The 16,362-nt window shown below is 36.8% G+C and overlaps 1 protein-coding gene across 4 annotated transcripts in view; it reads right to left on the bottom strand.

The window, feature by feature from the left end:
• LOC145291330 (receptor-type tyrosine-protein phosphatase N2-like) overlaps positions 1-16,362 on the bottom strand; it is a 1,723,320-nt gene that overhangs the window by 1,025,171 nt on the left and 681,787 nt on the right. For 2 of the 4 annotated variants that reach the window (XM_080137086.1, XM_080137084.1), the window contains exon 5: positions 6,524-6,721. The exons of 1 other annotated variant lie outside the window; for it this stretch is intronic. In XM_080137086.1, coding sequence (XP_079993212.1) covers positions 6,524-6,721 — 198 coding nt within the window. The remainder of the gene's footprint in view (positions 1-6,523; positions 6,722-16,362) is intronic. One more of the 4 variants, XM_080137085.1, reaches the window with a different exon arrangement.

A 16,362-nucleotide genomic window follows, 5' to 3' on the forward strand; every position in this document is an offset into this window, starting at 1 on the left:
ATCGTTTCAACAAATAATGTAAATATTCTTCCGTAATTTATTTTTTTTACTGTTTTCAAATGCCACTTCCTATTGGATTGCTGCAATTTTCTGGAGAATCTACAACAGAATTAGAAAGGCAACGCCCTTCTTTACATCGTGAAAAATAGAAGGGAAAAATGAGCGGATAATAAGATAGGCCATTATTTTTATTCCTGCAGCGAATTATATCCAACCGAGAGTATGGCAAAGCAATTATAATGGCGCTGTTATATTTCTTCAACTTCAAGGTGTGCACATCATAGTCCTATCATTTTATATATTGCCGCAAGTCATAGGTTAACACACATTGACAAAACGGAAGTCAAAGATATCCGCATCTGTTCAAGAAGAGCAACGTCTGCATAAGCAGTGAAGAGAAAAAACTCTAAATGTAATGTGAATTCAGGACGTCTCCAGATGACAGGGGCCGAGATTATTTTTATCCTCAGGGTAGACGATCACAAAAAGGAAAGCCTTACCAACCTTTGCGTCGGCTTCTTATTTGCTTAAAGATTTTGAACAGACTCGACCTAATCGTAAGCGCACACACATGTACACATACATACTCATATATACACTCACCTTAACACAAATGCACATCCTGCAAATGCTTATTTACATACAAAACTTCGCACACATAAACATATACATGATTACACATACAGCTATGCTCAAAATTATGAAGCAATTATGAAAAACTTAGATAATAGTTTAAACCTACGTATTTAAGGGTTAAGAACTGTAAAATATAGAGTTGAGATATTTAACAGTAGATTGTAGTTTAAAGCCTATTTCAAGAGTTTTAACTGAGTTTCATACTAAATTCATTCCAATATTCAAAATTACTAATTGTCATACTAAAAGTTGTTTCTTATTTTTCAGATAATATTTAATTCCTGCTAGTGTTGTAAGTAATTAAAGTATTTAATCAAAAATGCTTCCAAAGAAAGAAATTTTCAGAGATTAAAAGGGCGCAAATTGTTGCTTTATCTGATGAATGATATTCTTGGTTCGAGATTGCTAGGAAAATGGAATGCTCCAGGAAAGGAGTTCAAACAACGATTAAAGGTACAAGAATACAAAGTCTTTCAAAAATAGAAAGGACAAGGTCATAAACTGCAAAAATGATCTTAGAAAAGAGCACTCCTTCTTGCTGCAGAACTTAGGGAGGATGGAAACAAAAAATATAAGCTCGAACAGTACGAATAAGGTTATTAGAAGCGAGATTAAAAGGATGCAAAGCACGTAAAAAGCCATACAATAATTTAGCCAATAATATGCAAAAGCAAATAAAAACTTTTACAAAGGCAACAGGAAGGCATGCCAAATATTGATTGCTGTTAAAATAGATTTATTAATGTACACTATACTATTCTTAACCTATAAATATATAAGTTTGTATGATAATTTCGATTTTTCATTGGTCCTCCATAATTTTAAAGAAGACTGTAGCTTCAAACATACACACACATATGGAAGACTGTTGGCTTGATATTATCATCTTTAATTTTAACTTTGACTACAGCAACAGTTAATACACTAATATTTTTGAGAAGGTTATGAATTTGTCTCTCACCTATTTTCTAATTATAGATTAAATAGTAAGGTACATGAAATGTAAACCTGCGTGTGGCAACTACTTTAGGAGAATGAAAAGTACTATGCTCATACCATTGCAACATTTATGTATGGAGTTTATAAGAAATGCATTTAAAATGAAAAAAATAAGAAGCATATTACATCCACTTACAAAGTATGAAATATTGTGCATGCAATTCGCATGTGATTTATTAGGTCACGTTCAGGATTTTCAGTGGTTCCAACACTGCAAGCATGCAGCCCAAAATCTCTATGTAAGGATCAAGGAGCACATGACCATAAATACTTCTTTAATCAAGGTACATATTGAAATATGCTATAGCACTGCAGTCATCATAGAAACAATTATATGAAATATTGGAAATTTGATAATGATGAAGAAGAAATCGATTCTGATTATCAATATCAACAATTTGATTTGATGATATAACTCTTGTTCTCTTTAAATTGTCTGTATAGTTGACATAATTTGAAAGGGTTATTTTGAACATGAGGACATTGGATCACGTGAAAGAAATCTAAAATTTGCATGATTAGTTGTTGGCTATGTGGGCTTGACGTGACACAGCTTCATAGTCATCTTAACCTTTTTGAAAAAGACTTTCACACTAACTTCGACCATGAAAAAAAGCACGAAAATTGTCATGAAAGCGAGCCAAAAATCAGGTATCGACGAGTCTAGAAAACAAGTGGGAGATTTTTCTCAGTCTAAACATAATGAGAATCATGTTTTGACGTTTGATAAATTTGTAGCTAAAAGAATTATGAAGAGGTTTTCCCTCAGTATCGTTTGATTTGAACAAATAACCTTATTGATAATAATCGCACATTATATTTATTGTTTTTTGACCAGAATATGTTGTTCTTTTAGAATATGTTGTTCTTTTAGCAGCAAAAAACCCAAATATGATTGAAATGCCATCAATATTGAGTTATGTTTCAGACTGTTTGAGATTAGGATTGATAATTAGGATTATTTGAACTATTGTTCTACTCTAGGATCTTATTCTCATAACGTTTCGGCCTTCTGTCACACACAGCAATCTTTATGTTAAACTCTGGAATCAGTACGAAATTTTTAATGAAACCTGTTATTTAATCTATGGAGACATAATTTTCTTGTCCTAGCAGTTATGACTGGGTAGAAGTCTGAAATAATTATTAATAGTATTTTTAGTATCACTTGTTTTGAGCATCGAGTCTTTAACTTCAAGAGATTGACAGTTCAATCCTTTGTACGTTAGAGAAAACTATCCAAGATAAGAAACGTAGTATGAATTATTCAAATAATCTAATTTAAAAAAAAATTTTTTTTTACACGGTGGTCACCACTTATCAAGGCCCGGAAGCCACTCAGGGATAAGGGTTATTGCAAGTACAGTACGTTAGTGTGGAGATTTGATGAAGTGTTTTACTTAAGGGGGCGGTTCATTAGGAATTTGTTAATGTTGGACTTGAAGACATCCAAGTTGTAGTCAGGTGGGAAGTAGGCAGACGGAACAGAGTTCCACAGGCGTGCAGTTCTAAGAAAGAAGCTTTGTTCATGGAATCTACCTTTTGATTTAGGCACAGATAAAGAGTGGGGGAAATTTTTCACAGTGGATTCAGCTAGACGGGTGTTTTTCGTGAAAGATTGGTGAGGGGGGACCAGAGATTGAAGTTCAGACGAGCACCTGCAATAGAAATAACGATAAAACAAGGATAGGCTCGCAACGTCTCTTCTGTGGGAGAGAGGTTGCAGGGTAGAGAAAAGGGCATACCCCACTAAGCCACGAAGTCTATTTTGTGCTCTGTCAAGGCAGGATAGGCTGTTTTTAGCAGCTCCTGCCCAGATATGGCAGCAGTATTCCATCCTTGGACGTACTTGGCTTTTATATAGATATAGAATTGCATCAGTAGTGAGATATCTTCTGGAGCGGTAGAAGGATCCCACCATCTTCCAGCGACGTTGGCAACAGACTTGATGTACATGTTCCATTTCAGATCAGGAGTAAAGGACAAACCAAGAAGCTTGTCAAAACACGGCGCTTCTCCTAGAAGAGAGCCATCCATTTCAATTGATGCCAGATGGGGATCAGAGCGTTGATGATGTAAAGATAGTAGTTTGGTTTTAGATGCATTAAAGGTAACCAGCCACGACTTCCCCCACTGAACCACGCGCTCAAGATCAGAGGAGAGAGAACTTTGTCATTTACAGCCTTTGATGCGTTGCCGTAGATGGTCGTGTCATCAGCATAGATGTCAACGAATGATTTAAGTATGTGTTTAGGGAGGTCATTGATGTAGATCAGGAAGAGAGTTGGGCCCAGGATTGACCCTTCAGGGACTCCAGCATTAATACTGCAGGCCTCTGATTTTTGTCCATCGACCACTACTCTTATGAGCCTATCGGAGAGAAATGATTTAATGATTGAGAAAACATTTCCAGTTATACCGTAGCTGGAAATCTTGTGAAGTAGACCCTTATGCCATACCTTGTCGAAGGCCTTTGATATGTCAAGAGCAATTGCCCTAGAAAGGAAGCCTTTGTCAAGAGATTCACTAATCCTGTGAGATATAACCATTAGCACATCTGCGGTAGATCTTGCAGAATGGAAACCATATTGTGTGTCACTAAGAAGATTGTTTCTGCTGAGGTGGTTTACTATTTCTCTATCTAATATGGATTCCAGCAACTTACTCATAACACACAGGAGACTTATTGGTCTGTACTGAAAGGAAGATGACTTATCACCTGAATTCTTAAATACAGGGCAAACTGATGAGATCTTCCAGGGAGTCGGAAAGCACTTCTCCTTAAGGCAACGCTTAAACAGTTTCGTAAGTATGGGAGCAAGTTCTGGTTGAAGCTTTTTTAACACTATAATTGGGATGCCGTCAGGGCCAGTTACTTTACTGCAATCAAGGTTCTTGATTAGTTTGGCGACCTCATGCACAGATATTCGTATGTTACCTAGCGTGTTCTGTGTTATAAGAGGAAATATGGGGAGTTAATGGCCTTCGTCGCATAGGGTAGAATTAGCTGCAAAGTTTTTGGCAAATAGTTTGGCCTTGTCTGATGCTGACGAGATGATCTCTGGTCCATTGATAATGGTTGGGATAGAACACACACTTCTGTTCAGGATCCTATTTGTTATTTGCCAAAACTGGTGGGAACCAAGACGCTGATCAGCTACTTTGGATTTAACAGACTGGGCATATAGCTCTCTTGCATTTTTTATTACTCTTTTACAGTGGTTGCTGGCGTTCCTGAAAGCAGCTTTAGTCTCAGTGCATCTATTATGCTGGTAGTTATGGAAAAAGTCATTTCTGTGCGCGATAGCAGCAGCACATTCTGGGGAGAACCATAGCTGGCTGTTAGGTTTTTGTTGGAATTTTTTAGATGGTATGAATCGGTCTATGCCTACAATTAACCATTCGGTCAGATCTGATATTATAGAGGACACATCCTTTTTAAACATGGAATGCAGAGGTAGATCAGATATGAATGTACGGAAGCTGTGCCAGTCAGCCATAGAGTATCGGTATACAGTACGGTGGAGGGGTACTTCTGGGGACTTATTATATTTCATTTTTATCTTAACTGATACGACGGAGTGGTCGGAGGATCTTAGAGGAAAATGAACGGAACATGAACATAGCTCAGGGGAAGTTGAGAGAAAAAGGTCTAGGAGGCTTGCATATTGACCAGTAGTATCTGGCACACGGGTGGGTTCACGAACAATCTGAGTGAGGTCATAAGCAATGGCAAAATCATGACAAAACCTCCCCTCGTCGTCTGTCTTATTTGAATGGGTCAGCCATTCCACGTTATGGACGTTGAAGTCACCACAGATGTGGATGTTAGCCAATAGATGTGCAGACAATATGTGGTCTATTTTCTCAGATATACTCTTAAAGATAGTAACTCCGCTGTTATGTGGCCGATAGAGTGCAAATATAAATGCAGTGGTGTTAGCAAGTGCAACCCGGAAGCACATATAGGGTAAATTAGGATCTTCTCTAGAGATATCCCTGCCACACGGGAAGCCATCTTTAATGTAGACACATATTCCATGCCCATGGCGATCTTGGGGGTCAGATTTAGCTGTTAAGTTAGAGTATCAAATCTGTCTTTTTCTTTTCTTTTACTTGGGAAGTCAACACTTATCAAGGCCAGAGGTAAATTTAGGATAAGTGTTAGGTAAATGATGAGACAGCAAAAGCAGTCATTGTGGAACATGGGTAGGGCTAGATTACCAAAAAGGATGGCTCAATAAAACATAATCTCTACTCATGGAATTTACATTTAGTTTGAGATACGGATAGAGAGTGAGGGAAGTTGTTGGCAGTTGTTACAACCAGGCGCATATTAGTTATGGGGGTTTTACACAAAGAAACCATAGATTTCAGCTGAATCGAGCACCTACTATAAAACAAAATTCCCACCGTGCCGTCGTCTCCAGTGTTTATTTGTCTTTTTCATTTAAATCAAGCGAAACTATTCAAACACAAACGCCTGGCCTTCAGGCCAGGTAGTATCCATTCTGTATTTAGTCCTTTGTAAGTGTAGGGGAAACCGTTCATACTGAGACAATTACTATTATATGGGTACTGCAAGAGTGCCCCCTTTTGGTGGAGGGGGACCAGGTTTTACTGTGAGAAAAAGAAGGCATACAGACGAAAAGGTTCCCGGCAACTAAATTTCAAAGACGATTTTGTACCCTGTCAAAGCAGGAAAGTGTTTTTAAAATGCACAAATATAAATTGATGCTTTAAAAGCATTTCTATAGAATGATTATCACTTTATATAATAGGAAATTTATCTTAAAACACCTATATTCTTCAAAAGCAAGGTTTAATCTGAAAAAAAAAGTATATCAGATATGAAATCCATTCTTGATCCAAAGAATCTGTAACTCACCCATCAAAGCTTCCACCCGGCTCAATTGTTCCGCATCAGTTAGAGAAAGTCCGTCACTTTTCTGCAAAGCATTCACGTCCTCATCGAGGGCTTCTTCATCTTCTGGTTGCCTATCACTGATTGCATCCAACAAAGTGTTCACGTATTTATTGATGTGACTCATCTGTTCATCCGATAGAGTGTCTACACTTAAACTACCTGTAAGAAAACAGGAGACACAAAACGTTGATCTACATTATTACTGCAAATAGGCGTTAGGTTGTGTGTGTTTATATTTACCCAGGATTTCATTTATGCCAACATTGTAAAAATTAACAGAAATTTTTGTCTTAAATATTTTTATTTTTCAATTTTTCTGATGAAGATTTAGTGTATGTCCTATATATATATATATATATATATATATATATATATATATATATATATATATATATATATATATATATATATATATAAATATCTCTATATATACACAAATATCTCTATATATATACAAATATATATATATATATATAAATATACAAATATATATATATACAAATATAAATATACAAATATATATATATACAAATATATATATATACAAATATATATATACAAATATATATATATACACACATATATATATACATACACACATATATATATGTCCAAATATATATATATATACAAATATATATATATATACAAATATATATATATATATATATTACAAATATATATATATATATATATATTACAAATATATATATATATATATATATATATATATATATATATAGCTACCCTGTCACGCGTTGCTGTGGCTCAATTTGGTGTAATGGAAAATTCTAATAAAAAGAGAAAATGCATGTTCCTTATATTCTTAGTACAACAATCCACTCCAAAAAGTAAAATAAAAAAGGCGAAAATGAAAAAAAAATGGTACTCTTGCAGAATTGGATCCTGATCCTCGGGATTACCGTCAATCATGGCTTGGGCTCGACCAACAATCAGTGGATAAAGCTGAAGATAGCAAAAATGTTGAAACGCTAAATGTTTTTTTTTGTTGTTGTTGTTTTCTGTATACAAAAATGTGAGTTAGTAATTGATATTTGAGTGATGGGGGGGGGTTACTATACGCAGATGCGAAAAAGTTGTCTAAAAACAAATAAATGAAAGCAAAGGTAAGGTAAGTTACGTTTCTACCTAACTGGATAATTGTTTAGTGTTTTTATGTAATGTAAAATGTTTAATCGGCTCGAAAAACAGAAATGGTTGCAGACTCCATTGAATACGTTAAGTTTGGAAAAGTAAGTTGAAAACTAAAAACTATAAAATACAGCATCAAAACCCCACCGAATATATGTTACCATGACATAGGCTGACATAATCGGTGAGTTTTGTATAGTTTTTTAGTTTTAACTCACTTTCTCTAACTTAACATAATCAACAGTGTCTGCCACCATTTGTATCTTTCAAATACACCGATAAACACTGTTTTTCGAGCCGACTAAACGTTACATTAAATGAAAAGGGTTTGTATTACTAAACACAGATACAAAGAAGTTGTCAAAAAATAAATATATAACAAATAAATTGTACCAAAGGCAAGAAAAGTAAAGGTTCTACCTTACTGGATAACATTGTAGTGTTTTTATGCAATGTATAATGTTTAATCGGTTCAAAAATATGCAGTGTTTATCGGTATATTTGAAAAATACAAATGGCGGCAGACTGTATCGAACACGTTAAGTTTGGGGAAATTTTTGGAAAATAAGTTTAAACTAAAAATACTATACAAAATATTGTTAGGAACTCACTCAATAGATGTTACTGTGACGTAGGCTGACATATAATTAGTGGTTTTTAACTTTTGCTCGATACAGATGACGACTTTTAAATGTCCCTCTTAGTGATTACCTGGTTTGAGGATATTTGTACAACTAAACGGCAAATCTGCTCCAAAAATCTGGTATTATTTTACTTTAAGGCCCGTCTCATGTTCGTATATAACGAAATATTTTATTGTAGATTTACGTGTACTAAAAACGAATCTGCAAACCGTTTCCGTCGCAAAAAGAAAGTTTTCATGATATGAAGAAATTACTTTTTCGAAAAGTGGGTGATCACTTTTCAATCTAAACTTAACTTAGAATGAGCACCCACTTTCTGACCACCTGAGAGAGGGGCATTTTTCTATGTGTTTCTTGGGTAAAAAGTTTTTTGTTTGATTTCTTTTGCATGGTAATAACCCTTGCACTCTGGGACTATTGTCCATTTCACAGCCGTAGCCTTCGTTTATGCTACGCGCGAGCATAAACGAAAGCTGTTTAGCCAATAAACATGGGAAAAAATCCCCCCCTCTCTCAGGTGGCTAGAAAGTGGATGCTTATTTTAAGTTAAATTTACATGGAAAAGTGATCGCCCACTTTTCGAAAAAGTAATTTCTTCATATCATAAAAACTAATTTTTTGCGACGAAAACGGTTTACAGATTCGTTTTTAGCACACCGAAATATTAAAAAATTTTTTTTGTTATATGTGAGACGCACGGCCCTTTATGGAAAATTATATCAAAAATCCGGGAGAAAATAGTTTTCAATAAAAACAGCAAATGAATTCGATAGAAAAAAATGGATGCTATTTAAAAAAATTTTTTTCTGTGTGTTTCTTGGCTAAAAAGTTTTTTGTTTGATTTCTTTTGAATTTTGCAATTTAAACAGGTAATTTTCAAGGATTTTCAAAGGGTAGAAAGAAAGTCCCCCCCCAAAAAAAATCGTGGCCACAAAGTGGGTGATCATTTTACGTTAAATTATTATGGAAAAGTGATCCTCCACTTTTTTAAACTAACATTTCTTCATATCTTGGAAACTACTCGTTTGCCTTAATTATAAACGTTATTTTCGTTTTCAGCGACTCCGAAAACCTTTAAAAGTGGTAATTGTAAAGGAATTTTCGAGGGTGGAGTAATTCTTCATATTTACCTTCTTTTTTCCAATAACATAAGAAATTAAGAATTAGCAAATTTATTTTAGGTAGGCTTTTAAAAATAAAAAATTAAGATAAACAAATGCTGCTAGTGCACTTACCAATCCGCGCTGTAAAATCGTATTTCCAAGTTTAATTAAAGTTTTATGATATGTTTTTTTATTCAATTGTAAGGTTAAAGTACAATATATATATATATATATATATATATATATATATATATATATAATTTAAAAAATAGGGAATTTTTTTTTTACCCATCTATTAACTAGATAGTTAAATGTTGTAATTCGAAAGTCGTCAACCTGGGGTGCACGTGAAAGGGGCATTTCTACCGAAACTGAAATATGGTGGACAGTCTCGCAGTTACGAAAAATATGTTTGTTTTATTTTTATAATTTGCGATCTTAACGATTTAATTTATTTTAATGACATGCAAACATTCCTTGACTTTACACATAAATCTTCTGAAAATTTCAATTAAATTTGTAATGTACAAATATGGTTTTATGGACTTTGAACGAACCAAGAATTACATATATATGTCAATATATATATATATATATATATATATATATGTACAAATATATATATGTGTGTCCAAATATATATATATATATATATATGTGTGTGTGTGTGTGTGTGTGTGTACAAATATATATATGTGTGTGTGTCCAAATATATATATTTATATGTACAAATATATATGTATACAAATATATATACAAATATATATAGAAATATATATATATATACAAATATATATATATACAAATATATATATATATACAAATATATATATATATACAAATATATATATACACAAATATATATATACACAAATATATATATATACAAATATATATATACAAATATATATATATATACAAATATATATATACAAATATATATATATATACAAATATATATATATACAAATATATATATACAAATATATATATATATACAAATATATATATATACAAATATATATATATATACAAATATATATATACAAATATATATATATATACAAATATATATATATATATACAAATATATATATATACAAATATATATATATATATAAATATATACATATATAAATATATATATATACAAATATATATATACATAAATATATATATATATAAATATATATATATAAATATATATATATATAAATATATATATATATACAAATATATATGTACATACAAATATATATACAAATATATATATATACAAATATATATATATATATACAAATATATATGTACATACAAATATATATACAAATATATATATATATATACAAATATATATATATACAAATATATATATATATACATATATGTATATATATTTGTATATATACACAAATGTATATGCATATATATATTTGTATATATACACAAATTTTTATATATATATATATATCATCATAGGCCCTTAACGTCGAGGACGACGATTGGCAAGGCGCTTCAGTCTTCTACAGTTCAGGAAGTCTGTGTATTGCTGGCAGGATCTTTTGGCACCAGATCTTATAGCAGCTTGCCACTTTGCTCGGTTGCCGGCAGAGGTTTCCCAAGTGTTGTGAGGGATGCCGAAGACCTGGAGGTCACGTTTCAGGACATCCTTGTAGCGGAGGCGTGGCCTGCCAGCACAGCGAGGGGCATCAGCTATCTCTCCAAAGAGAAGTGCTTTTGGTAGCCGGCTGTCGTCCATGCGGCAGGTGTGGCCAGCCCAACGTAAGCGACGGATGCGCAGCACTGTGTACATGTCAGTACTCTTGGTCGTGGAGAGGATAGCTGTGTTTGGTACATGATCCTTCCATGTGAATCCAAAAATTGTGCGCAGGCATCGGAAGTGGAAGGCGTTCAGACGGTGTTCGTGTCGGCGGTAGGTGCACCAAGTCTCACTGCCATACAGGAGAGTGCTGAGGATGCAGGCCTCGTAAACCTTGATCTTTAGGTGTAGCGAGAGGGACTTGTTCTTCCAGACTCTCTCACTAAGCCTGCCGAAAGTTGTTGATGCCTTTCCAATGCGGGAGTCCAGTTCACAATCAAGACTGTTGGTGTTATCAACTGTAGAACCCAAGTAAGTGAACTTGGTGACGTTTGACAGTACATGATTGTTTACGGTTATTATGGGTGAAAGCCCAGCAGGCTGGGCAAAGACCACCGTCTTGCCTAGGCTGATTTTGAGACCAAACTCCTCGCAGGCAGAAGCAAAGGAGGAGCACATTGCCTGAAGCTCAACCTCCGAGTTGGCGATGAAGGCAGCATCATCAGCGTACAGGAGTTCACGGATCTGTACGCGGTTAACCATAGTTTTTGAGCGTAGCCTGGCCAGGTTGAATAGGCCTCCAGTACTGCGAGTGTGAAGGAGCACTCCAGTTGGGTTTGGGAAGGCTCGGCGCAGAACAGCTGAGAAATATATTCCGAACAGAGTAGGAGCTAACACGCAGCCTTGCTTGACACCACAAGAGATGGGGAACTCTTTAGAACGAGAGCCCTCAAACTGTACTGTAGCCTTCATCTGATCGTGAAATTCTTGTATGGTTTTCAGGAGTTTGGGAGGGCAGCCCAGTAGACGGAGGACTAGAAATAGCCCTGATCTGCTAACATAATCAAAGGCCTTCGTCAAGTCAACGAAAACTGCATAGAGAGGACGGCCTTGCTCAATGCATTTCTCCTGGATCTGACGAACAGAAAAGATCATGTCAGTGGTAGAGCGGCCAGGTCGAAAGCCACATTGACTCTCAGGAAGAATTCTGTTGGCAATAATCTGGAGACGTGGCAGGACTAAGCGGGCATAGATCTTTCCAGGCTGGGAAAGTAGAGATATGCCACGGTAGTTGTTGCAGTCGCAGCGAAACCCTTTGTTCTTATACAGGGTAACTATGTTGGCGTTACGAAGTTCATCGGGAATAGTACCTTCATTCCAGCAGATTGAGAAGAGATGATGGAGTTCCTCAGTTAGTGAGTCACCACCGCATCTGAAGATTTCTGAAGGTAGCCCATCCACGCCGGGGGCTTTGTTGTTCCTCAGTAGCTTGATGGTCTTGTGTACTTCATCGATGGTGATGTCGTAATCTAGCTCATGGAGGACTGGTAGTTGGGGAACAGCAGCTATTATAGCAGCCTCACTAGCTGCTACAGGTTGAGCATACAGTGAGCTGTAGTGCTCCACCCAACGGTCAAGCTGATCATCAGGATTGGTGAGTAGTTCTCCGGTCAGAGATCGCAAAGGAGATGATTTCTTCACAGGAGGACCTAGAGCCTCTTTCAGAGCTTGGTACATGCCACCGGTGTTGCCGGTGGCAGAGCAGTCTTCAGCACGCTTGGAGATGTCACTCCAATAGTTGTGTTTAGCCTCTCGAGTTAGGCGCTGCACTTTTGAGCGGCTCTGCTTCCAGAGGCTAGTAGCTTGAGGAGAGGGGTCCTGCATCACAGCCAGTCTTGCCGCTCGCTTTTCTGCTAGTGCTTGATGGAGTGTGTCCGCGTGGTGTCTGAACCAGTCCGGCTGCTTTACTGTACGTCTACCAAAACTGGAGAGTGCGCAAACTCCAACAGTGTCACGAATCCGCAGCCAGGCAGAGGCAGCATCCTGAGGGGGTGCAGACTGGCCAAAGGTGGATTGTATTGAAGCTTGAAAATGTTGGCATTTCTCCTTGGACTTAGTAGCAAGAACATTGAGCGTTGAAAGTGGTTTTGAGCAAGACAGGTGGATTTTCTTTGGCTTTAGTTTAAGCTTACAGCGCACAAGTGAGTGGTCTGTATCACAGTCCGCAGAGTGCATTGTCCTGCAGTGGATGATATCCTGGAGGTGCTTCTTTTGAGTGATCACATGGTCCAGCTGGTGCCAGCGCTTAGAGCGTGGGTGTTGCCATGTCATCTTCGACCACGGTGAGCCCTTAAAGAAGGTTGATGGGATGCACAGCCTGTGTGTAGCACAGAGTTCCAGAAGACGCTGTCCATTTTCATTCATAGAGCCCACTCCGTGAGGACCCAGGACATCAGGCCAGGCATTGGTGTTACTGCCTACTCGAGCGTTGAGATCACCCAGGATGATTATGCGGTGACCGCGGTCGATTTTGGAGAGGGTCTCACTCAGCTGGAGATAGAAAGCATCTTTCTGGTCATCCGGCGAGGTGAGGGTTGGGGCGTAGGCAGACAATAGGGACACTGGACCAGAGGTGGTGTGTAGCTGTAGTGACATTAATCTGGGAGAGATGGCGACGGGAGTTTCGACAAAGCTGAGCAGCTTGTTGCAGATGGCAAAACCCACTCCATGTTTTGGTCTCTCCAAGTCAGGGTAGCCAGTCCAGTAAAATGTGAAGTTAGCTTCACGTATGGAGCCATTTCCAGTGAGCCATGTCTCGCCTAGTGCTGAGACATCCACCCCCAACCGGAGTAATTCCAGGTCGATAACAGCAGACTTCCGAGGATGAAAACTGTCAAGAGAGGAAGTCACCCCAAGGGAGCGGACATTCCAGCAGGCCAGGTGTAGTGGGGAGGCAGTAGCAGGATGTCGACCGGGGCGCGCCTGCCTAGAACGCGGGCCCTGCCGAGCAACGACAGCACCCCCGACTGCAGGGGGCTCCCGAATTGCCAGTCGCTGAGAATTTATTCTTGACATATCCATAGTAGTTGCCTGAAACGTCAAGCGCCGGGGCAGGGAAGTAGTGGATGAGTGCATGCCCAGAACAGAACATCCACCTCTGGACCCAACATTGCGGACCCCAGCGGAGCACAGGAGTGCGACAGCTGGAGCAGTGGTAGGTTGCCCCGCAGTACCCGCTAACTGGGTGTTGATCCCTGACCGTTGATCGTTCTTGATTCATCCGCTCAGTGATCCGCCATGGGAGACCGGTGGTTGAAAAATATATCAGCTGCGCTCATACCATGACTGCCAACTCCTGCTGCCGAGATGACATTTTGCTATTTGACCACATAGCTGGGGTCTGGATTGGTGTAAGCCAGGGCGTGTCCTCACGCCGGAGGGCCATGCACTCAACACCTCTGGGGCTCCAGACTACTCCGAGATCCCACATACACTTAGCCTGGGGCCGCAAGGTACCCAGTTAAACCGTGATGTACCACGAGGAGGTGGCATGCGAGTCTTGACCAGTGAGACGCTCTAACCACCAGTGGGCAGGGCTTACTAAACTGCCTCCCCTTCACTCTTGCGAGTATAGGTGGCGGTTACAGCTGGAAGCAATACAAATATATATATACATACAAATATATATATATAAAAATATATATATATATAAAAATGTAATTCTTGGTTTTTTATAAGTGAATAAAATCATATTTCTATGTTACCAATTTATTTGAAATTTTTAGACAACCCATCTTTAGAGTCGAGGGATGTTTTTATGTTATTAAACTAAATTTACCACGCGAATTATTAAAATATTAAATAAAATAAACATATTTTCGTTAGTGCGAATCTGTTTTGTTGATAAAACTGAACTTCCGGTTCGATTCATTTCACAGCCACGAATTGACCAAACGAAGTAGATTTCATTTTCTGTTTACTAAAGTCAAAGAATGTTTGCATGTTATTAAAATAATTTAACATTGCGAATTATAAAAATATCAAATTATAAATGAAAATATTTTCGTAACTGCGAGATTGCCCCCATTTCATTTCCGGTAGAAATTAGCCTTTCACTTATTGAGATAAGTATTATTTGTATTAATTTTTATGATACTCACGTTTAATTAAAGATTTATGATATGTTTTTTATTCAATTGTAAGGTTAAAGTACAGAATAGGTACAAAACACCCTCCCCTCCCCATGTTAAGAATGGCTTTTAAAATAATAACATTATTATTTCAGCACGGATCACTCTCTGCATGAGTACCGAAATGTTTAATAATTTGGTATTTTTTTAGATTAGGTCCACCTCCACAAATTTTCCTTTAAATGACGACATTTATAAGTTTTTGAGTATGCTGAATACGGATTTTTGATATAATTTTTCATTAAGGGCCGTGTGTCTCACGTTCGTATATAACAAATCTTTTTTTGTAGACTTCGGTGTGCTAAAAACGAATCTGCAAACCGTTTCCGTTGCAAAAAAAATGGTTTTTATGATATGAAGAAATTACTTTTTCGAAAAGTGGGCGATCACTTTTCCATGTAAATTTAACTTAAAATAAGCACCCACTTTCTAGCCACCTGAGAGAGGGGGGGATTTTTTCCCATGTTTATTGGCTAAACAGCTTTCGTTTATGCTCACGCATAGCGTAAACAAAGGCTACGGCTGTGAAATGGACAATAGTCCCAGAGTTCAGGGGTTATTACAATGCAAAAGAAATCAAACAAAAAGCTTTTTAGCCAAGAAACACACAGAAAAATGCCCCTCTCTCAGGTGGCCAGAAAATGGGTGCTCATTCTAAGTTAAATTTAGATTGAAAAGTGATAACCCACTTTTCGAAAAAGTAATTTCATGAATATCATGAAAACTTTCTTTTTGCAACGGAAACGGTTTGCAGATTCGTTTTTAGTACACCAAAATCTACAATAAAATATTTCGTTAAAGTAAAATAATACTGGATTTTTTTAAGCTTATTTTCCGTTTAGTTGTACAAATATCCTCAAACCAGGTAATCACTAAAAGGGACTTTTAAATGTCGTCACCTGTATCGAGCCAAAAGTTTAAAACCACCGATTATATGCCAGCCTACGTCATGATAACATATATTGAGTGAGTTCCTAACAGTATTTTGTATAGTTTTTTAGTTTATACTCATTTTCCAAAAATTTCCCCAAACTTAACGTGTTCGATACAGTTTGCCACCATTTGTATTTTTCAGATATACCGATACACATTGAATGTTTTTGAACGGATT

This window comes from Euprymna scolopes, chromosome 12 (assembly GCF_053919585.1).
Source record: "Euprymna scolopes isolate OS-2025 chromosome 12, ASM5391958v1, whole genome shotgun sequence".
NCBI lineage: Eukaryota > Metazoa > Mollusca > Cephalopoda > Sepiida > Sepiolidae > Euprymna > Euprymna scolopes.